This window comes from Hemiscyllium ocellatum, chromosome 22 (genome assembly GCF_020745735.1).
Source record: "Hemiscyllium ocellatum isolate sHemOce1 chromosome 22, sHemOce1.pat.X.cur, whole genome shotgun sequence".
NCBI classification, from domain to species: domain Eukaryota; kingdom Metazoa; phylum Chordata; class Chondrichthyes; order Orectolobiformes; family Hemiscylliidae; genus Hemiscyllium; species Hemiscyllium ocellatum.
The window spans coordinates 31,966,722-31,989,929 of NC_083422.1; the positions used below are offsets into that span (position 1 = coordinate 31,966,722).

At 40.1% G+C, this 23,208-nt stretch overlaps 1 protein-coding gene across 1 annotated transcript in view; it reads right to left on the minus strand.

Annotated features, from left to right (window-relative positions):
* The window catches only part of lhpp (phospholysine phosphohistidine inorganic pyrophosphate phosphatase), a 169,953-nt gene that overhangs the window by 92,023 nt on the left and 54,722 nt on the right, over window positions 1–23,208 (minus strand). Inside the window, exon 5 of the mRNA XM_060842424.1 lies at window positions 15,132–15,224. Coding sequence (XP_060698407.1) covers window positions 15,132–15,224 — 93 coding nt within the window. The remainder of the gene's footprint in view (window positions 1–15,131; window positions 15,225–23,208) is intronic.

The window sequence follows — 23,208 nt, forward strand, 5'->3', positions numbered from 1 at the left end:
AAGTACAAACATTACAGCATTCCTTTTAGTCTGTAAGACAAATCACTAATAGAAATACTAATGCTTGATAATGGTTGAGCCGGTAACAGACCTCCTGTTATTCATTCCATTTTTACCATTCCATTTACATTCCTGATAAACAGTTTAATACTAAGAGTAATCATTTAGAAACAAAAATACAGCCATGTAACCTAATGAACTAAAATCAAGGATTCTTTCCATTAAGCCTTCTCATAAAGAAAAATTCTTTGACTCTCCTCAGGCCTTTCCATCTAAAGAGTCTGGGTAATCAGCCAGCCTGCAATTAGATGTCAGTCAATGTCTCAGTTCACATGGGAAAAGTATGTTTGACCTCAAAATACCGACTAGCACCTGTGAATATTTTATAAACCCATCTAATTTATGCCACCAACAATTTAGTCTCAATTATCAAATTAAGAGTTGTAGAATAAGAGCACCAAATTGAAGTTAAAAATCTAGAATTTCATTTAGCAACAAAATTTGATTTCTTCAATTGCCATAGCCTACTAAAAATTATTGCATAACATTTATATTGAGAAACAAACTATTCATTGCAACAGGCACATGTCCTACTTTCTACATTCACAATATACTTGTCTAAAACATTATTTCCTTTTATGTATATCTAGGTTCTCTTTAAATATATTCATGCTGTTTGCTTCAATCATTTCTTGTGAAAGTGAATTCCATATCTTAACAATTCTTTAAGAAAATAGGTTTATTTTGATTTTCTATTTGATTTATCAATACTTTATATTTATCACCTGTAATTCTGGTACCACCTCCTCATCTATCCATCAAACTCTTTAAAAACCTCAAGTCAACTCAAAATCTTTCCTTTACCAGAGAAAAACAGGTCTATGTCTAATCAATACAGCCTGATGGGTATAACCTCTCAGTTCCACTATCGTTTTAGTCAATCTAAATCTAGTGAGCCTGTCCATCAGTAGTATAGTAATTTGGAATGACTCATGGTTTTTCTTCTATCCAGTGGGAAAATTACATGTTCTACATTGTATAAACAGCATAAGTCTGAAAACACAAGTCTACCGAGCCCACTTCTGCTCACTTTATAGTATAGTGGTGTGCCATCTTTAGAGTGGTATAATGATTAGATTCCCTACAGTATAAAAACAGGCCCTTCGGCCCAATAAGTCCACACTGACCCTCCGAAGAGTAATCCATCCAGACCCATTCCCTATCCCTACATTTAGCCCTGACTAATGCACCTAACATTATGGGCAATTTAGCATTGTCAATTAACTTAACCAGCACATCTTTGGATTGTGAGAGGAAACCAGAGCACCCGGAGGAAGCCCTTGCAGACACAGGGAGAATGTGCAAACTCCACACAGACAGTCGCCCGAGGTGGGACGCGAATCCAGGTCCCTGGCGCTGTGAGGCAGCAGTGCTAACCACTGACCACCGTGCATCCCACTAAAAACTTATTTCCTCTAATGTTTATGGCAAACTATCATTAATATAGTATAACGATGTGTCACCTTTAGCCTATTATACTCGTGTGTCACAATTGCTTGCTTGAAAATATGTGAGAATTACTGCTAAATAGGCTAAACAGTAATTTGTTATAATAGGGAGTGCTATAAGGGAGTGGTCTCACTCACGAAATGTCAAAATGAGCTACTTTCACTCAAAGCATTTAAAACTAAAAATCATACTAATAAACATGCTTTTGACTCAATTTCAAAGAGTTAGTTTAAATTATTGTAGATTTGCAGTGAATAAATTAGTCTGATACAATGGAGGCCTTTCTCACTAACCACTCACTGACAAGATCTAGCATTTCCAGGTTTAGAACATATGGCAAAGACAAAGTTTCTCCGGTAACAAAGAATAACATTTTAGGGTTGAGACCTCTCAGACCTCAGGCAAAAGTAACTTTAACTGTAATCAGTACTTTCTCAAAACCAGATGTGGTTCACGATGACCTTGTGCATTTTCATCATCCTATAGATTAAGTGCATCCACAACTTAATTTAACCAGCTCACTCCATTCAGTTAAGGTCATTCCCTGGTGTCCCTTTGTCAATATTACATTATTCACCAACAGTAATTTTCAGACTACTTACTTTGAAATGTAATCATGCAATTAAAGTGTGGCAAGTTTCTACTTTCTTAATGCTCCTATGAACAAAATAAGGCTGCAGACATACACTGAAATCAGAGAATGAGAACCTGAACAAAAGAATAGAAATCACTAAATAAAAACCACATAAAATTTATTGAAAAACAACAGGTTTAATTGAAACATACCACTAGTTTTACAGTGCACCAGTGAATTTGTACAAGAAGTACATGATCACTATCCCCATCTTATTTACAATTTACACTCAATAACAAGCATATGAATTCCTAACAAATAGGGCAGACAGAAAAGTTTTAATCCAGATTGAGAAGAAATTCCTTGTTCTTTTTTGAACATAACTGGACAGCAGAAGTTCTGGTTTGCTAAGAAATTAAAAAGCTATTATGATTTCAAATTCTTAAGAAAGAAACTAAACTTGGGCCAATAATAAATACAACTTATAGGAAAAGCAAATAAGAGCAAACTAGGTTTAGTGCAAGTTTTACTGTTTGTATTTCATTATATCATTGTATTAAGTTCATCACAAAATTATAGATGTGAGGACCATTTCCCCACAGTATTTAACAACATAATGCATGCTGTCTTCAATATCTGAGATTATCTTCTACACACTCACTCCTAGCAGTGCTTCCTTATCAATTCTAAACTCACTTTTTCCACCAATTTGTACTCATTTGTTGACCTTAAACTTTAAAGAGAACTTTTGACTAACAGTTAGTATCACGAGTGATCTGTCTTCATTTATCACTTTTATATTTTTCATCTCATAACTTAGTCCTCAGTCAACAGACTGCGTCCTTGCCCACCCCAGTGCTTGGAGTTTCCTCCAGATAAAGAAAATGCTCTTCTTTGTTCCTTTGTTCAAATGCAACTCACTAATAACAATTCTCTTCCATTTGTGATGCATAAGGACTGATGGTTTTCACCTGTTAAATTTTCTGTTCGTAAAATTGAGAAAGGTGGCACCACTCCTTGTAAAGGAAGCTGTGAAATGTTTTCAGAATATGGATTAAAAATGCAGATTTTTTTAGCACTTTGGATGCAAAATCAATGCGTCATTTCCTTCCCATCCACCCCCAACCAACTACTTGTAGTATTTCGAAGCAGGCTTGATAAAATTAGCATTAATCTGGCCAATACCAAATGGTCAGACAAAGAAGGGAACGGAAATGGAATCTAACACTAGCTGCCAATTGGTTGGGAGAAATACTCAGTTTACTTCACTTAGAACTATCAGAAGAAAGAACGATTAAAATGAGTATGAGTTATGTTCAAACTCAGATCCTAGGAATTATAAAAAGACCAATTCTACTATTAGCAAAACACTTACTACATTGTGAACTTGCACAATTATGTTGGCAGGGACTATTTTAAGATGGTCAATGTAGGATATAACATTGATGCAACAAGTGATATTACATTGACACTACAGACAGAGTCCCTCTCTTATTGAATATCTCATCATTCAAGACTATCAGAGGGGTTATGGTGGGGAGACACATGACCTGAACTCTGTGTTTCATTTTTAGGTCACAACATTAGTGGAAATCTGATAGAGGGTCAGCTACTATTCTGTCAGACACACGTGACAGATACCCCAGGTAGAAAGAATAGTAATTTATATCCTCACTTATTTAAAGGAATCACTTGATTTGCAGAATACAAAACACTTGCAAGTACACATGAAGTTTTGCAAAGAAAAATCAATTTTAAAAAGTGCTATTTAAAGTTAGTAATAGGAGGAACACAACACGCTAGTGTTGTTCTGAGCTTCAGTTCTTGGCTCATTTAAAAGGAGTGAACTGGATACAGAACTGGCTTGAAGATAGAAGTTGGTGGTGGAGGGTTGCTTTTCAGACTGGAGACCTGTGACCAGATGTGTGCCACATCAATTGGTCCACTGCTTTTCATCATTTATGTAAATGACTTTCATGTGAACAAAGGGAGGTATGGTACATTTGCAGATGACATCAAAATTGGAGGGGTAGTGGAGAGCGAAGAAGGTTACCTCAGAGTACAATGGGATCTTGATCAAATGGGCCAATTGGCCAAGGAGTGGTAGATGGAGTTTAATTAGATAAATGTGAGGTGCTGCATTCTGGAAAGGCAAATCTAGGCATGACTAATAAACTTAATGGTCAGGCCCTAGGGAGTGTTGCTGAGCAGAGATCTCGAAGTGCATGTTCATAATTCCTTGAAAGTGGAGTCGCAGGTAGACAGGCTAGTGAAGAAAGCATTTGGTACACTTGCCTTCATTGGTCAGTGTGTTGAGTATAGGAATTGGGAGGCCATGGTGTGGCTGATTAGACCACTTTTGGAATTCTGTGTGCAATTCAGGTCTCCCTGCTACAGGAAGGATGTTGTGAAACTTGAAAGAGTTCAGAAAAGATTCACAAGGATGCTTCCAGAGAAGGAGAGTTTAAGCTATAGGGAGAGGTTGAATAGGCTGGGGCTATTTTCCCTGGATTGTCAGAGGCTGAGGGGTGACCTTATTGAAGGTTACAAAATCATGAGGGGCATAGATAGGGTAAATAGTCAAAGTCTTTTTCTTGGGGTGGGGGGGGGTGGAGGAGGGGGAGGTGTCTAAATCTAGAGGGCTTCAGGTGGTGGGGGTGGGGGGTTTAAAAGGGACCTAAACTTTTTCACACCAAGGATGGTGTATGTTTGGAATGAGCTGCCAGAGAAAGTGGTGAAGGCTGGTACAATTACAACATTTAAAAGGCATCTGGATGGGTATATGAACAGGAAGGGTTTTGAGGGATATGGACCAAATCCTGGCAAATGGGACTTAATTTATTTAGGATATCTGGTCGGCATGGATGAGTAGGACAGAAGGGACTGTTTCTGTGCTGTACACCTCTCAGACTATGAGTAAAGATCAGGTTTAATGTCAAGCTCTCAGAGAAAAGACTGTGTGCAACAGGAGTGTCTTCATAACAGAATACTCAGTTAATACTTATTCAAAAACATGCAATCGCAGAAATCATCGATCACAACAGTATTGATCAAAGCAGCTTTAAGCACAAAATATTTCATATTTATGAAACTAAGAAAAAAAACCTATTTATTTTATTATTACAAGGATATTTGAAGGAAACAGAAATAGATTAAGTTTTAGGAGAATGCACTGGAATCAATGTGGTAGTTCTGATGAGCTATTACAGACCTCCATTTACAAACAGGACTTAGTGAGGGTCCATCAGCATCAGATTAGTGCTGAGATCGCAACAGCTCTACTCACAATCAAATGCTGTTGGTAAAACAAAAAGAGTATTTACTCCTTTGAATCATTTATTTATCTAGTTTCTTGTTCTGATTCTGCTGGTTTATCCACCCACCATTCCCCTCTCTGAGGATTAGGATATTCAACAACCTTTCAACTATCGCTGCGCAGGTGTAGGTTACTTCATTATACAAATGTCAGAAAAGGAAAAATGAAAATATTAAAAGTAAATGTTATGTTTTGAAATAAAGAGTTGCACCTTATGGTGTCACACCGCTGGTACAATATTTAAAATCCAATTGAACACCATTATAGACAATACAGGCCAGGACCTGGCCCTCAAACTGGATTCTTGTACCATCAGGACTGAGAAGATGGCCTAGAGGAAAGGACAGCTCACTCCCTGCTTCATGGACAGGGGCCTGGAGATGTTCCTGAATGGGGAGGGGGAGAGAAGGACAGTCCTTTATCCTGCCATCAGTCACACGATACAATGCCACCAAACTCACCAAATTGCAGCCTGGGACAGGACCCTGTCTCTGGTGAAGCAGAATGCCAAACAGTGCAGGGAGCAGGTCAATAATTTTCTTGGCTCTAAAAGGGTTAGTGCCATCATCTTCTCTATGTTGCCTCTCACTCGAATAGCAATGACTCACTCTAACACTGTCACTGCACACACCTCTCACAAAGGCTTATTGACTGCAAGACTCACTATTTCATGCATTCTGTCTACTCAATGGCTGTCACCTACCTCACCTTCCTTAACTATTTACCCTTCCTGCCCTCTGCACTTTTTACACAATCACTCACTAAGGTTTGCTCCCCTTTCACTTTAACACATGGGCCATTTGCTTCAAGCATATGCACTATGTTTATTGCACTTTATGCTGTGTGTATGAAGTCATTGATGCATAGTGCCAGACAGTGACATGTTCACTCTTTGATGGTAGTGCTCCCCACTGTGACAACTGACCTGGCTTTCTCTCTGCGCTAAATGGCATTGCAAGGCAAAGACTGGTAGCCTCAAATGGAGCACCAAAAACCCTGTGTGCAAAACAAAAACCAAAGTGGCCCACATAGAAGCTAGAGGCCTGTATGTCAAAGTCTGAGAACATTTACTGAGAAAATACTGTGAAGTAGATAGAGGCTAGCAATCTCCAAATAAGTGCAAAGTGACTGGGTGCTGAGAAACCAAGCTAAGAGCCATGAGATGCATCCTAGACATACATGTGACTGCGCAAAAAGCAACCTGGCAGAAAAAGCAAGTGTTGGGTGACCCTGAGTTCTGTAGTGACATGAAAAATGTGTTGCTGGAAAAGCACAGGTCAGGTGACCTGCAACACATTTTTCAGCTCTGATCTCCAGCATCTGCAGTCCTCACTTTCTCCTCTGTAGTGACATGTCGAAGGTCTGAAGTGGTGTGTGAGTTGATCCAAGAGCAGGCACGATGATGTGGTGAGCCACTGATTCTGATTGATGTGGACCAAATGTCAGGGAGGGTAGTGGAACAAACACAGACGCTGGGAAACTCAGCAGGTCTGGCAGCATCTGCAAAGACAGAAACAGAGTTGGCATTTTGAGTCCAATATGACACTTCTTCAGAACACTATCCTCAAAGGAGGAGTGGGGCCCTGGAGCATGCAGGGGCATTATTATGAAGAAGCAATTGGATGAAGACTCAGACAAGTGTTATCATGGCTGCAGCTAGCGGGTACCCACTCAAATTCATGTGTCAGGAAATTTGCACCATTTAGTTTCTCAGGGAAGGAGAGGAGAGTCGGAAGTGATGTTGGGGCTTTAATGAGGTATAAATGAATGAAAGTCAGACAGTTGCTGCTCAATACTGGGATTCTTATACCTCCATTTAAAGCTCGAGAGGAAAATAGCAAAAACATTTCTTGTCATTAAGATCCTGATTTTTTCATTTGCTCCATATTTTCCCATCTTTCTCACCATTACTCATACCATGGCTGGCAGGGAAATCCCCACCCATTATTATTAATAAAGCCTACAGAAATAATAATTGTTGGAATTACTGTCTTAACGTGGTATCACAGTAGGAGGTGTTTTCAGTTTGGAAGGAGGCCATTCAACCCTCTTGGGGTTGTTGGGTCTGTGGTGGATGACAAAGTCACCTGATCACACTTTACAGAGGTTCCAAATGATCTTGCTTTAAATTCACCGCTGGTCAACCAGGTTTACACCAGCATCCATTGGCAAGAACCAGTGCTCTGAGGTCACACAGCTTGCAAACCTCATTCTCACCCATAGATTAGTGAGCCCTGGGATGTTTGTATATTTTTAGCTCTGTCACATTAAAAAAAAACTTTCAACTCTCATAACCTACTGTTAAAATACACAGACACTTGCAAAACCCACACCATTGGAAAACTGAAGATAAAGCAATCAGACACCTCCACGCAATGACAGTGCATTATGTCCAGTCACTGGGGTGCTTCAGGTAGCAATTGGGATATATAACAACTAATGGTGGACTGAAGGAGCAGAAACATTTGTGTTCAAACACTGAATGCTGCAAATAGCTCAAGTAATAACATATTGTGAAATGTGGTTTCCAAAGAGTGAGGCTGGGTTTGACTTTCACTTTTAATAATAGGAGTTTATTTGCTCCCGATCTGCTATTAATTGGGAAGTAGCTTGGCATTAAGTCAGGGAACCAATGGAAAATCTAGTGTGAACCTCTGTATTTGAACTCTCTGCCAATAATTCATACTGTAACAGTCATCTTCACAAAGACGACACTGTCATGACTATAACAAGGCAGCCAAATAGACCTCAGAATATGAGTTCCCTAATTGGGGCTGTTAAACTGATCCAATCAGGGGGCCTTGGCAGACAGACATAAACAGGAGTGCCATCTTGTTCACTCAGAGCTGATTCTGAGGAAGCTGGACTCACATTAAGAACTATGCATGTGTAAACAAATAGTGTCTGAGTGATGGGATACAGGCTACTTCCAGTCATTTTCCACCAGTAATATTAATTAGACAGTTAAACTTTAAAAATATTTAAAAAAGAATAGACTTTATGTTTGGTTGAAAACTGAAGGAATCACTGATCTCTGCCCATAACTGGCATATCACCCTCAAAACACATTTCCTCTTTTACTTGCAGCATTCCCCAGAGATTGGATACCCAGTTTGACTCCTCAGTCACTCACAGCACTCTATCCCCTTCCTAAGACATCCCTCTGCGCTTTCATCTTCATTCTTCTCACTATTCAAAGCCCTCAACACTCTTACCAGGTGTAACATTGATTTACTAGTTCATCTTTCAGTTTAGATGATTGTATTCATTTCTCGTATTGTGATCTCCACTACATACAGGAGACCAAATGCAGAGTGCGTTACTGCTTTGCAGAAAATGGCTGCTCAGTTTGAAAGTGTGGACCCAAGCTTTTAATCATGTGTCATTTAAATTCTCCCTTTACTTGCACTCTACTTCCTGTTTTCCGCTTCCTGCAATATTTAAATGAATTTCAATCCATGCTAAAGGAACAACACCTCATCTTTCAACTGGAAATCCAAAGCCTTATGGACTCAACAGAGTTCAGAGTTCAACAATTTTATAGTGTAACCTCAGATCAAATCAGTTTGCTTTTGATGTTTTTTTTTCCTTTTTCTCTCTTTGTTTCCTTTTTTCACAGTTGGATGGTTAATTATTCAGGATCCTGCCATCCAGACTGCCTCTGAACAGATCTTTATCATTTCCACTGCTCTACCTTTGGCCTTGCCCCATGCTTTTTTTTGTCGTTTAATCTCTCCTGCCTTCCACCCTGTCACAGAGCTTCTTTTGCCACCCTCTTGCCCTTTCACTTTCTTAACGTATCTAATGGTTCCCAGTTCTGAAGGTAGGGTCATAATACTGAAACAGTGGCTCAAGCAGTATGGTTTCCAGATATTCGTGGATTGGTTATTTAACTTATGTCAAGACTCCAGAAGAAATGCTGACACATTAAATCCAAGGGAATTCACTGGGAAATTTGAACTTCTGATTCCCCGACACAGTCTGACTCTGAGATAGAGTTGCAAACTTCAGACTGTTCCAGCTTACTTAAACCCACTCAAAGTAAAATCCAACAGAATGGTAGGCAGTGTATCAATGACTATTGTTTACAACTTTGCCAAAATATCCAGACATCTGGTGACTCAGAATACAGATGTGAGAGGATCAAAGAGATCCATTCACAAGGCAAATGGATCCACTGAAATCAAAGGAAAGGAGATCATCAAAGACTGCAATAGTTGGAGAGTTGGGCTGAACGCTATCCTGAGTTGCACTCTAGGGAGAACATAGTCACAATGGAAGCTCATAGAAATGTGACACCTATCGGTCACAGGAGAACTGGATATTGAACCCGTCGTAAAGTACCTTAGCAAAGATATGGGCAAAGCTCCACACTGCCTGAACTCAAACACAGGAATCTGACACTCCTGTAGCATCTGCACAAACCTCCCTGTCTCTGTTGAAGGGAGGGGACTCTGTATGAGGATGTGTGAGATGTAGAGACTTTTTCCTTATATGTGAACAAGGGTAACTGCTGTAATTGTAACAACTGTCATCGCATCTCCCTGCTGAGCAGTGTGGGGAAGGTATTTGTCTGTGGTGCTCTTACCAGATTTCAGAACTCAGCTGAAATGTTTCTCCAAAGCCTGAGCAATTTTAGAAAGGATCGACAATTGGCCACAATCTTCTCAATCCAAGAGAAATGTAGGGGAAAAGAGACATTAGACACAGTCTTCACCAATCTCGCCAAGACATTTGGCCATGTGAGCAAAAATGGTCTATTTAAGCTGTTGGAGAAGACTGGCTTCCCATTGAAGAGCTCAATGTGATCTTCTTGTTCCATCACAATATAACAATTAAGGACAGCAATGACCTTGAGCAACATCAGAAGCTATTGGTTCATCGTGGGCTCAAACTGTGCTGCATCTGACAGTAACACTGTTTAGTGTATTCTTCTGTTTGCTGCTGTGAAATGTCTTCAGATCAACTACAGAGGGTGTCTACTTAAATACCAGAATTAACAGGAAGCAGTACAGCCTTACCCACAGGAGCAGAGCCCGGGAGAGGGGACTGCAGATAATCCCGATGGCCCATATCTTTAGGAGAGCTGGGCTTAGGCACTAGACCCTCTCTTAAGTGGCTACCTCATGTGCTGGGTGTGGTGAATGAATTCACTTACCGTCCACAGGCCTGGGCTCAACCTGCAGCTTTTGTCTTACTCGCAGCACTGCCCTTCTACACAAGCAATAGATACCATGAGCTTAGGCTTACTCAGAAACTCTGAGTGGTCCAGGACATTCAGCCTTGGACCTTCAGGTGACCATCCTTCAAGGTGGACTTTGGGACAGGCAGCAGAGAAAAGTGGCGAGCAGAGGCTGATAGCTAAGTTCGGTACCCATAGGGAGGGCCTCAACCAGGACCTTGGGTTCATGTCACATCACAGGTGATCACCATTGCACTACACACACACACACACACACACACACACACACACACAGACAGATATTCCTACACACACACACACACACTCTCTCACATGCACCCCCTCACAGACTTAAGACACTCTGCACTCACTACACACACACACACTTTCTCACACTCACAACCCCCACCCCAGACACACACACACAAAGACCCACATGCACACATATTTTGTGGGGTGAATTTGTACTTGCAGAGTTACATTGTACTTTGCTCAAAAACTGCATGCATTCATGTAGAACTCTGAACACAAATTCATGCAATTTTTGAAAAACTCTGTTATCTCACTTTTTGGATTAGAATCAATCTAAACATCATGGCATAGATAGAGAACACAGGGGGCCAACACCTTTAACATATTGTCTAGCTATCACCATTGTTAACAGTTAACCCGAGAACACAACTTTAAAAAAAAGGTTTTGTGATTTACACATGAAAGAAGTGAAACTATCACTGTATTCTAACAGATGAAAGGCTTAACAGACAACCAATTTTTCAATGTATAATCTCAGTTACATCACACTGTAAATTTTTGCTATAAATTCTGTGTTATGATTGAGCCCTCCACTATCACCTGATGAAGGAGTGTCGCTCCGAAAGCTAGTGTGCTTTCGATTAAACCTGTTGGACTATAATCTGATGTTGTGCGATTTTTAACTTTGTACACCCAAATCCAACACCGGCATCTCCAAATCAGAAACTCTGGCCATTGTCGCTGATTTGACAGGGGTCCTGAACAAGACACCCAAATTAACCACCTCTCAGAGCAGCAGTCCCAATATAGCTCCAATCAATGGCCGGTCACTCTACAATACACAAAGCCCACAAGCAGCTCAAATAAAGAGGATGCATCTACCCATTACTCATTTTTAAAATTCACCAGCTTATGGCTCAGTAAATTGCTTATATTTTCTTCAGGCTTAAATCTTTGAGAAAAATGTATGTTTTATGTTGTGCCAATGTCAAACTAGATCTCTGGCAGTCTCTGCTGTGTTTTGTGCTGAAGAGGAATGAGAGATTGACAAAAGTCTGATTACTTTCTGGACACCTGGCAAAAGGGGTGAATTTTGCTGACAAGTACATTTGGCGTCTACGCTAAGAGAAATTGAAGTCAGTGATTCTTTGCCTGAAATAATGCTAATCATGGTCCTAAATGACTGACTTTGTTTCTCTATCTACAGATGTTCCCCGGCCTGCTGAGTATTTCCAGCATTTTCTATTTACATTTCACATTTCTAGCACCTTCAGTATTTTGCTTTCCTACTAGATACTCAATACAGGGCATCTGTAAGTGTGGCATTTCTTAAGATGAGAAAATGTTTACCACTCAATGCAAAGTGTATGTTCTCAATTAAAGCATGGACCCCAATAGAACATTACTGCAGGTGAATTAGTTGGTGCAATTTTACTGCAGGATTTGCTATTTTTAGACTTGGAAATGAAACCACGAGTTGCAATAGAATATATCACTGAGCTCGATATATGCTGATTTTTACATGAAATTATTGATTTTGGTACTTGTGGGGTTCAGGCCTAATGGATGATATTGCATAAGGTCAGGTTCAAAGAAGCAGAGCTGGTTTTATGACATGAACATCCAAGTTATATGTAATTGTCTGACAAAGCTGTGGTTGTAACAATGTATCATATTGAAATCTGAGCTTTCAGTAGGTTTTATAAATAGAGGCACCGAAGTGTAGTTGAACCTGAGCAATGCTGTTCCACCCAACTGTGATTTATAGCTCCTAATTCAGAGCATATGAATGCTTTGGAAAGGGCTCAGTAGATATTTTCTAGAATGGCTTCAAGGATGAGAGATTACAGAGAATCTTGGGTTGCTCTTCCTACAGCCAAGAAACCTGAAGGAATTTGATGCAGGTGTATAAAGTTATGAATAGTTAGCTGGAATACATAAAAAACAGTTGCAATCAAATGATCCAGATTTAACTTAAGTTAGTTGACAACAGACCCAGAGGTTACATAAGGAAAAGTCTTTTACACCAATAATGGTTAGACTTTGGAATGCACTCCCACCCTGATATTATGATGGATATGGGTTCAAAAGAACTGATGCAGGTTTGTTGGACTGAAAGGCCTTGTGCTATTGGTTGCATTATTGCATTTTATAGGATACATAGTGTATCATGAATGCACTTGGTGGCAATCATTGAATGTTAAAATATCAAGGAGGGATAAATGTGTTGGGAGAAGAAGAGACCTGGAAACAGGAAAAGTGGCAAGATGCACAATTTCTCTCCTTGGTCTTGCATCTGAGAAAGGTGTAATGACTCATCATTAGGAAGTTGTTCTATACCAAGGATTGCACGTGGATTGTCTATTCTGAGGAACAGCTGCAGTACCAAATTGACATAATTTCTGACATCCATAAAGAATCTGGTTTGACCATCAGCATCAGGAAGACAAATGCCCAGGGTCTAGGATGTTGCCATACAGCCATGCATCAACGTGACAAAGTGATGTTAGAGGATAGTGATAGCTTCATATACCAGTTGCCACAAGCACCAAAGATATATCACTTGCTGCTGGAGAAACACCCACATTGCAAAACCTTCAGCTGTTATGCCCAAGCTGAACTCCAGGGTGTGGAACAACAGCAACCTGACAGCCTTGTGAACTTCTGTTCCTATGATTGTGAGAACCAGACACCCTATGTTAGGCAGGAGAAAAGGCTGAATAATTTTCCCCTTTGCTGTCTCAAAAGTATGCTCAGCAGCTCACAGCAGGACAGGGTCACGGTGACTCAGTGGCTAGCATTGCTGCCTCACAGCGCTAGGGATGCGGGTTCGATTCCAGCCTCAGGCGACTGTCTCTGTGGAGTTTGCACATTCTCCCTGTTCCTGCATGGGTTTCCTCCAATCCAAAAGATGTGCAGGTTAGGTGAACTGGCCATGCTAAAAATTTCCCACAGCGTTCAGGGTGGGTTAGGTGCATTGGTCAGGGGTAAATATAGGATAATAGGGTAGGGTAGGTTGCTCTTCAGAGGGTTGTGTGGACTTGTTGGGCCGAAGAGCCTGTTTTCACACTGTAGAGATTCTATGAAGGGCACCAGCTCAGAAGTTCTGAAGTATGGTGATACCATACACTCATTACTAATTTAATGTGCCTGTGCTGGCAACTCAGCTACATGTACCAGATGGGTGATAATCATATACCCAAACTCCTTCTGTACAATGAACTGAATGCTGGGTCACGTCCTTCGAGGTGTCCATATCTCTGTTAAAAGGACACCGACCCTGGCAGACAGTCAGCGGCGTCGTGACCATTGCAAGCCATACGTCTCAGAGGGCCCTGGACGATGCAAACAGGAATGAAAAGCTCAGCTGGCTGAGAAAAGTGCTCAGACAAAAACACAGGCCAGCAAATCACGCACCTTTGCAGTCTTCCTTGTAGTAAATGCAGAGTGAGCTCCTGATGTGGTTGCCAACCCAGAGTTGACCACTACAGCACAAACCATCTTTCTAGAGAGAAGGTTGCCACATAGTAGAAAATAAATTCCAATTCATTACTGCTAAGAAATAAACTCCTCTGAACAGTTAGCCACTGAGTACTGGATGGAAGGTTATTAAATATTAATATCTGATTTTTAACTCAACAGCACGATCATTCTCAATCACTATCAGCCTCTAGCTGAGGTTCTTGTCCATATGATTCTATTCATAAACTGGAAATGAGACTAAATATTTGTAGAGAGTTACTATATTTGCAAGGTGAAAAGAACAACTTTTGTGCAGAAAATAAAATGGAAGTTATGAATTTCAAGTTATAAATCAGTTAATTAAGCTTCAATTCAGGATGCCTGGTCACACGAGAATTTAAATTCAAATCACAATTGCACACCATCCTCTAGAGTCCAATGCTACGTGCGGTTAAAGCAAAGCTGCTGTACAGATCTATGATTTTGGATTCATAATTCATACTGTTTTAAAAAAAGTACTTAAAATTAATATAAAAGGATAATACAATTTTTTTCTCTGCCACAAGTTATCAGAAGGCAATGTCTGCTTACTCTATATTTATTATCTTTCATAAACACAAAACATTTAGTCATTTTGTCGCTTGCTATAAACTCTGGAATAATTCTGTTACATTGACAATTCATTCAAAATAAACTTTAACTAACAATTCCTGGAAGGAAAATTTGAAGCCATTTGAAAAATCAAATGAACCAAATGACAATAAAACAATTCAAACAAGGTATTTTTATTCATCAGATAACAGCGCAGGTGTCAGGCATGAAAGACTAGCTCTTACCTGATCTGGCTCTAAGCTCATGTCAGATACGGCAGACAGGAAAAACATTTTTGCTGGTTTTCCTACCACTTCAGCTTCGATATCACAGGCATACTGGGAGGAGGGAATGAAAATAAAGTCAAATTCATATATAAAAACCAAAAGAACTGCAGATGCTGCAAATCAGAAACAAAATTTGTTTCAAATTGTTTCAGATGCATGTGTAATTCTTGAAAGTCTCAGGTGCCTTTTTCTCTCAAGGCAGAATACAAACTTGATGTTAAAGCATTTGGATTTTTAGCAAAGCAATAAAATTTTGAATTAAACACTTCCTTTGTCAAGTGTGCTGCAGACAATGTCGGCTTCTTTGATGACTAAATGTACAATTACGTATGCTGAAAGCTACTTTGAGTCTAATTTTTGAAATAAAGGTTTTTTTTGGTGGGGGGGGGGGGGGGGGGGGGGGGGGGGGGGGGGGGGGGGGTAAGCAGAACGTTTCAATACCAATTGGGTCACTGTACACTTTTGATCAAAAACTTAATCAATAAACGTCATGCCCAAAGAATCATTTTATCCAAGTGATGATGCACCTAAATACAGCAAAGGTAGGTAATGTAATGTTTCATGACTCTCAGAAGTGCATTAATGAGAAAAGGGACATTCTAGTTTTTGCTCTTTTTAGCTTGACATTCAATCCATTTGCAGGAGTTCCTTCTCTTTTAACTGTCTCAAGTTTTAACTAGTTAAAAAACACAAATATAAATTAAAACAAAAAGGTATCAGATATTGTTCATGGCAAGACAATTCATGAAAATGTGATGCTTTGGGTGCATTGTACAAGTTCATATCCACTCAGCAGAGGGAGCCTAGTTCTGGGGTTGGCATTATTACTGACTTGGCTGGGATGATTTGGAGTAGTAAATTTGACAATGTTTTACCCAGATAGTATCCTCTATCGTTCTTGAACCATGTTTGTGTCATGATTTTATAACTGGACAGAGCAGAAAGTCCACTTCAGCTGGAACATGAATCAATCTGTCCTTTTCTATATTATGAATCACACAATCATCATCTAAGCTAAATGACTCTCAAATAATGTATTGGGGAAGGAAGAACACATATGTTGATCTTGCTGAGATTGATTTTTCATTTTTATTAAATCTTAGTTGTGCATGTTATATACATATCCCACACACATATAGTCATGTTATTGAACATATAGAATAACTGACATTTATAGTGCAGAACAAGGCTGTTCAGCTCATCATACAAGATGGTTCTTTAAAGGTGCTGTCTTGTTTGGTCCCATATTCGGATTTTTTCCATGATCCTATAGGTTCCTCAACTTCAAATGTCTTTTAAAACTATTGATGGGGGCGTGGGAACTGTGGTTAGATGGGTCTTCATACTACATGAGGAAATACCATTCATGGGATAATTAATAATTGTAGAAGACAACTAATTATAACAATTTAACAAAATACGTCATCTACTGCTGTAAATAAAGAAAGGGGCATGGTTTGACTTCCTCATCTTTGCTGCAGTATAAGGCACCATTTTGAATTCAGATAGCTCCACATTTCTGAATTTGGAAGTGCTGATGAGAAATGTGAAGTTGGATCCTAATGTCCAAAATTAGGTACCGAATAGCAATCCAACACTGATCACCACTCCTCAGAAGGTTTGAGCCATCATGTCTATACTGCTTTCAGTAATGACAGTTCAGAAGGATTATTTGTTTTGGGCTTAAAACTGCATTAATTAAAAATATTCTGTGAACTCAAAGATAGTAAAACTAACTTACATCTTCAGATCAAGGAAGATATTGTAAATGAGGGAGATTTAACTTAAAGGTCAGGCAAACATTGATCAGAGCTGGCCAAGCATTATGGAGATGGGTATAGCTTTAAAAGGTTCTCTGGTTACAATTTATCTTTGTATTTGCAAGAAGGTGTTAATTGCAGTTTGGAGTAGAGGGAATACTAATACAAAAGAAGTGACATCAGACAGTTAAGGCTCTAAAGAGGTCCAAGGGAGTAGTTGCAGAACAGTTCAGTGCAGCTGAGTGGGGTAAAGGAAGCCCACTAACAGTATTTGCTTAATGCAACTGAGAAAGATTTTTAGCTTGGAGAAATTCGGTGACAGCTCAATGAAGCCAACTATTTGATAAAAGATTAAATTATGTCAGTAATTAGATGCTTGGGAATGGTCTCAAAACTACTGAAGAACTGAGTTTTAGGAGAAGAAATTGAACTACAAAGGTGAGACCAGCTGTTGAGGGTATCGGAGTCAGAGAGTCTGTGAAGGAGTTTCCAAAGTTGGATCTTCAAAAGTGAAATAATCAAAATCCATTGCAAAAGAGAAAGCATTTTAATTAGACTTTGAGACTCGCAGTGTCATAAATGTCATAGCTTTGTGGAATCTGTCTCAACAGCATTATCCATTTAAAATCTGTGAGATGTTCAACCATAAATTGCCTGTTAACTCAGATTTATTTCATGTTAGCTTTAAAAGTTAGAGTGTAAGTTATAAATATATTGCAGATTGTTTTACTTTCCAACTTTGCACAGTAAAGTTTAGTTTCTTGGTTCTAAACAATGGAACCCTGTGGTTATATTCTTTCAGTAAGTATCTAGGATCTTCAACTTTGTTAGAGAGTCACAGAAATACACAGGATGGAAACAGACCCTTTGGTCCAATTCGTCCATGCCAACCAAATATCTTAAATTATATTTAGCCTCATTTGCCAGCATTTGGCCCACATTCCTCTAAACCCTTCCTACTCATATGTCCACCCAGATGCCTTTTAAAATGTTTTAATTGTACCAGTCCCCATCACATTCCCAGGCAGTTAATTCTGTACATGCACCACCCTCTGCATGAAAATGTTGCCTCTTAGGTCTCAACTATATCTTTTCCCCCTCACCTTAAACCTTTGCCTTCTAGTTTGGACTCCCCTATCCCTATCTATGCCCCTCATGATTTTAATAAACCGCTATAAGATCACCCCTCAGCCTCTGCCATTCCAGGAAAAATAGCCCCAGCCTGTTCAGCCTCCTCCCATAGCTTAAACCCTCCAACCCTGGTCACATCCTTGTAAATCTTTTTTGAACCATTTCAAGTTTCATAACATCCTTCGTATAGCGGGGAGATGAGAATTCCATGCAGTATTCCAATAGTGGCCTAATCAATGTCCTGTACATCTGCCACATGCCCTCCCAACTCCTATATTCAATGCACTTACCAATCAAGGCAAGCATACCAAATGCCTTCTTCACTATTCTATTTACAAACGACTCCATTTCCAAGGAACTATGAACCTGCTCTCCAAGGCTTTTTTGTTCAGCAACATTCCCCAGAACCTTACCATTAAATGTACGAGTCCTACCCGGATTCGTTTTTCAAAATTCATTTAAATTAAACCCCATCTGCTACTTCTCGGACCACTGTCCCAGCTGATCAAGATACCATTGTACTCTCAGGTAACCTTCTTCATTGGCCACTACCCCTCTAATTTTGGTGTCACCTGCAAACTTTCTCCCGTACTTCTATGTTCACATTCAAATAATTTACATAAATGACAAAAAGGCAGTTGACTCAGCTTGTTAATACAAATACCTGGTCCATTATTTTAAACAACCTTGGTCTGAAAGTCAGGTAAATTGGGATAATGTACATGTTTAAAAGAAACTTTAACATTTGGTATGTCTTTGGCAATACTGGGCTCAATTTACGGTACGCTACTGCAGTGGGTTGTAGCATCTCAACCAAACTTTCTTGTCTGCATGGAAAGAACCTTCAACTAATTTGTTCATTAAGAAGCTGTCTAACACATCCCTAAAAATGTTTAATGACTCTACCTCCATTCATCTCAGAGGTAGATAAATCCACAGATTAACAATGCTCTGACAGATTTTTTAAAATTGCAATTTTGGAGAAGATTTGTAGCTCAGATGATAAGTATGCTTGCTGAGGTGATAGATTTGCTCTCAGATGTTTCGTCACCATGTTAGATAACATCATCAGTGAGCCTTCAATGAAGCATTGGTGTTCTGTCCCGCTTGCTATTTATGTGTCTTAGTTTGTTGTGGTTCAAACCGGAACTCCATTAACAAACATATTAATATGGAGCCCATTTACCAACCTCTCAGAAACTGAACTGGAAGTGATATCACCCAACAGACCAAGACATATAAATAGCAAGTGGGACAGAACACCAATGCTTCATTGGAGGCTCACTGATGATGTTATCTAGCATGGTGACAAAATGTCGGAGAACAAATCTACCAGCTCAGCAAGCAAACTTATAACCTAAAAACAATTCTCCCATTCTCGGATTTAAAAAGAAACATTTTACTGTTAACTTGTGTCATCTGGTTCTAGTCTCTTCCATAAGGGAAATCATCCTCTCAGACTCAATCACATCCACTCAGAATTTTATATGAGTCTATTGTTCATTCAGCTGAACTCAGGTGGATACAGGCCCTGGGTGTCCTGTATACTGTGTGAGATATTGCATTATAGGTTATCTTTATTAACTCACTCGTCAGCTCGCTTTATATCCATTAATATTGGTTCCTATTCATTCATTCACAGCCCTTTACTAACCCATTATTTGCTATGTCACACTTTCATTTATTCATTCACAAAACCGCGGTTCTGTAATATATTTTACTATCCAAACTTAAAAACATCCCTTTCAAATCCAATACAGTACTGCATTTCCACACCAGTCAGCCTTTGCTACAAGCAATGTTTACCTCTGAATAAGTGTAGCACACAGAACAATACCATCCCCATCAAATCTTCATGAAATATTATAATATTAATCAGCCCTTACCAACCATCTCCTTGACCTGAATAGATTAAGTACCTATTCAATACCTTTTAACTGTGATTTGGAGATGCCGGTGTTGGACTGGGGTGTACAAAGTTAAAAATCACACAAAATGATGAAGGAGTGGCACTCCAAAAGCTCGCGTGCTTCCAATTAAACCTGTTGGACTATAACCTGGTGTTGTGTGATTTTGAACCTTTTAACTGGGCCATTATCCCTTTAAGAAACTAACTGACAAAACAGTGCTTCCATGGAATTGCATGAATGAACGAAACTCATACCAGCAAATTGTAAATAAATCTCACAAGCCAGCTGCAGTAATCAGTTTAATATCCTTTATTCTTTTATTAAGTAGGGGCACAATTTTTATCTTATTAGAGCATATATGCCTAGCATTTTTACTAATATTTACTAACTTAAAAGACAAAAGGACTAACATCTCCTAAGGATGCAAGCAGACCAGACAGACATCCCAATAGAAGTAGCAGTCAGCACTTACTGCATGTTTTAACCAATCACCTGTCCTCCTGGACAGAAGCTCTTCAAACGTTTGTGTACTAGAGATAAAAAAATGTAACACTATAGTAATGGAATTTTAATATATGTAAGAACTGTGTATAAAGGGGCTCATTGTAAGAACTGTATTTCAGGATTCTATTGCCACCCGAACTTGTGCTGTTATTGCTGATTAAAAGAGGCTATTTTAACAACTCACCGATTCCAAACTTTATTCGAACACGACCCCACAACTGTATTAAGTTTTACCTACTTTCATATTCATTTACCTTGCAATAGATGACCAAATTTCATTTGCCTTCCAAATCACTTCAGTGCCACACACCAACTTTTTGTGATTCATATACTGTACAGGCATATTCAGATGCCTTATTACCTCAGAGATATTCAATTGCTCTCCATTTAGGTTGTGTATTTCTTTTCTATTTTTCCTGCCAAATTGGACAAGTTTGCATTATTCTCCATCTGCCAATTTTTTGCCCAGTCCAAATCTGTCCAAAGCTTTGCAGACTCCTTATGCCCTCTTCAGGACTTACTTTCCTACGAAACCTAGTGACATTGGTTAGGCCACTGTTGGAATATTGCACGCAATTCTGGTCTCCTTCCTATCGGAAAGATGCTGTAAAGCTTGAAAGGGTTCAGAAAAGATTTACAAGGATGTTGCCAGGGTTGGAGGATTTGAGATATAGGGAAAGGTTGAATAGGTTTAGGGCTGTTTTCCCTGGAGCTTCAGAGACTGAGGGGTGACTTTATAGAGGTTTATAAAATTATGAGGGGCATGGATAGGATAAATAGTCAAAGTCTTTTCCCTGGGGTGGGGAGAGTCCAGAACGAGAGGGCATAGGTTTAGGGTGAGAGGGGAAAGATATAAAAGAGATCTAAGGGGCAACTTTTTCGCGCACAGGATGGTACATGTGTGGAATGAGCTGCCAGAGGAAGTAGTGGCAACTAGTACAACTGCAACATTTAAGAGGCATCTGGATGGGTATATGAATAGGAAGGGTTTGGAGGGATATGGGCCAGGTGCTGGCAGGTGGGACTAGATTGGGTTGGGATATCTGGTTGGCATGGGCAAGTTAGACCAAAGGGTCTGTTTCCATGCTGTACATCTCTATGACTCTATGACATCAGCAAATTGAGCAACGATAGCCTTGGCCCCTTCATCCAATTAATTCACATACGTTGTGAAAAGTTGAAACTTCTGACACTCCATGAGTTGCAGTTTACCAAGCAGAAAATGAAACGTTATCACTGCTTTCTGCTTCCTGTTTGCTAACCAATAGTAGCTTTTAATGTAGGAACTCAAATACATTAGGAATCCAAATACACTCCATCTACTCATTCCCCTTTATCCACAGTACTTCTTAATTCTTTAAAGCATTCTAATATATTTGTCAAACACAATTTCCCTTTCACAAAATTATGTGGACTCTGGCTGACTACCTTAACATTTTGTAACTGCTTGTTATAAAATCATCAATAACAGTTATAAGCATTTTTCCTTAAACATATATTAGCTTGGCTGGCATGTGACTCCAAAGAACTTATTTTGGACTCAAAACATTGGGGTGAATCTTACATTTTTTTAGGTTAAATGCAAGTTGCATCAGGTTTTATTTTTGGTGGGATTCTCACCTTGAGGCCAAGCAAGATTTCTCAATGTATCTGACCAAACACACCAAACTAACTTCCTTTCCTGCCCTTACAGCATTCCTCACATCATCCTGGTTGAGCCACGTCTTACTACATGCTGTTCCCAGAACCTGGTCATGGACTGTCCTTCTGGAGCTGCCGTGCAAGGTTCCTGACATTGCCCTGGACATGGCACAACAGGGGATATTGGTGAAGAAAGTGAGGACTGCAGATGCTGGAGATCAGAGCTTAAAAATGTGTTGCTGGAAAAGCGCAGCAGGTCAGGCAGCATCAAAGGAACAGGAGAATCGACGTTTCAGGCATAAGCCCTTCTTCAGGAATGAAGAGGGTGTACCAAGCAGGCGAAGATGAAAGGGAGGGAGGAGGGACTTGGGGGAGGGGTGCTGGAAATACGATAGGTGGAAGGAAGTTAAGGTGAGGGTGATAGGCCGGAGAGAAGGTGGGGGCGGAGAGGTCGGGAAGAAGATTGCAGCTCAAGAAGGCAGTGCTGAGTCTGAGGGTTGGGACAGAGAAAAGGTGGGGGGAGGGGAAATGAGAAAGTTGGAGAAATCTGCATTCATCCCTTGTGGTTGGAGGGTTCCTAGGCGGAAGATGAGGCGCTCTTCCTCCAGGCGTCGTGTTGCCATGGTCTGGCTGCATCCGATGTGGTCTCCTATACAATGGGGAGACAGGCCGCCTACTTGAGGAACGTTTCAGAGAACATCTCTGGGACACCTGCACCAACCAACCCAACCGCCCCACGGCTGAACACTTTAACTCCTCTTCCCACTCCGCCAACGACATGCAGGTCCTTGGACTCCTCCATCGCCAGACCATGGCAACAAGACGCCTGGAGGAAGAGTGCCTCATCTTCCGCCTGGGAACCCTCCCACTTGCATCAAGAGAACAGCTGTGCTGCCCACTTTCATCTCCCATAATATCAGGAGGCAAACAGCTAACGTTCGGGCAAAAAGAGTCAGGATGGGGGGTGGACTGCCTGACATTTGGCTCCTTACCCACTGATTGGCTAACATCCTGAATCTGATTGTCCTGAGTGGCTGATAAATCAAATCCAGCTCCAAGCAGGTATCAGATACAGCCCTTGACTTACTG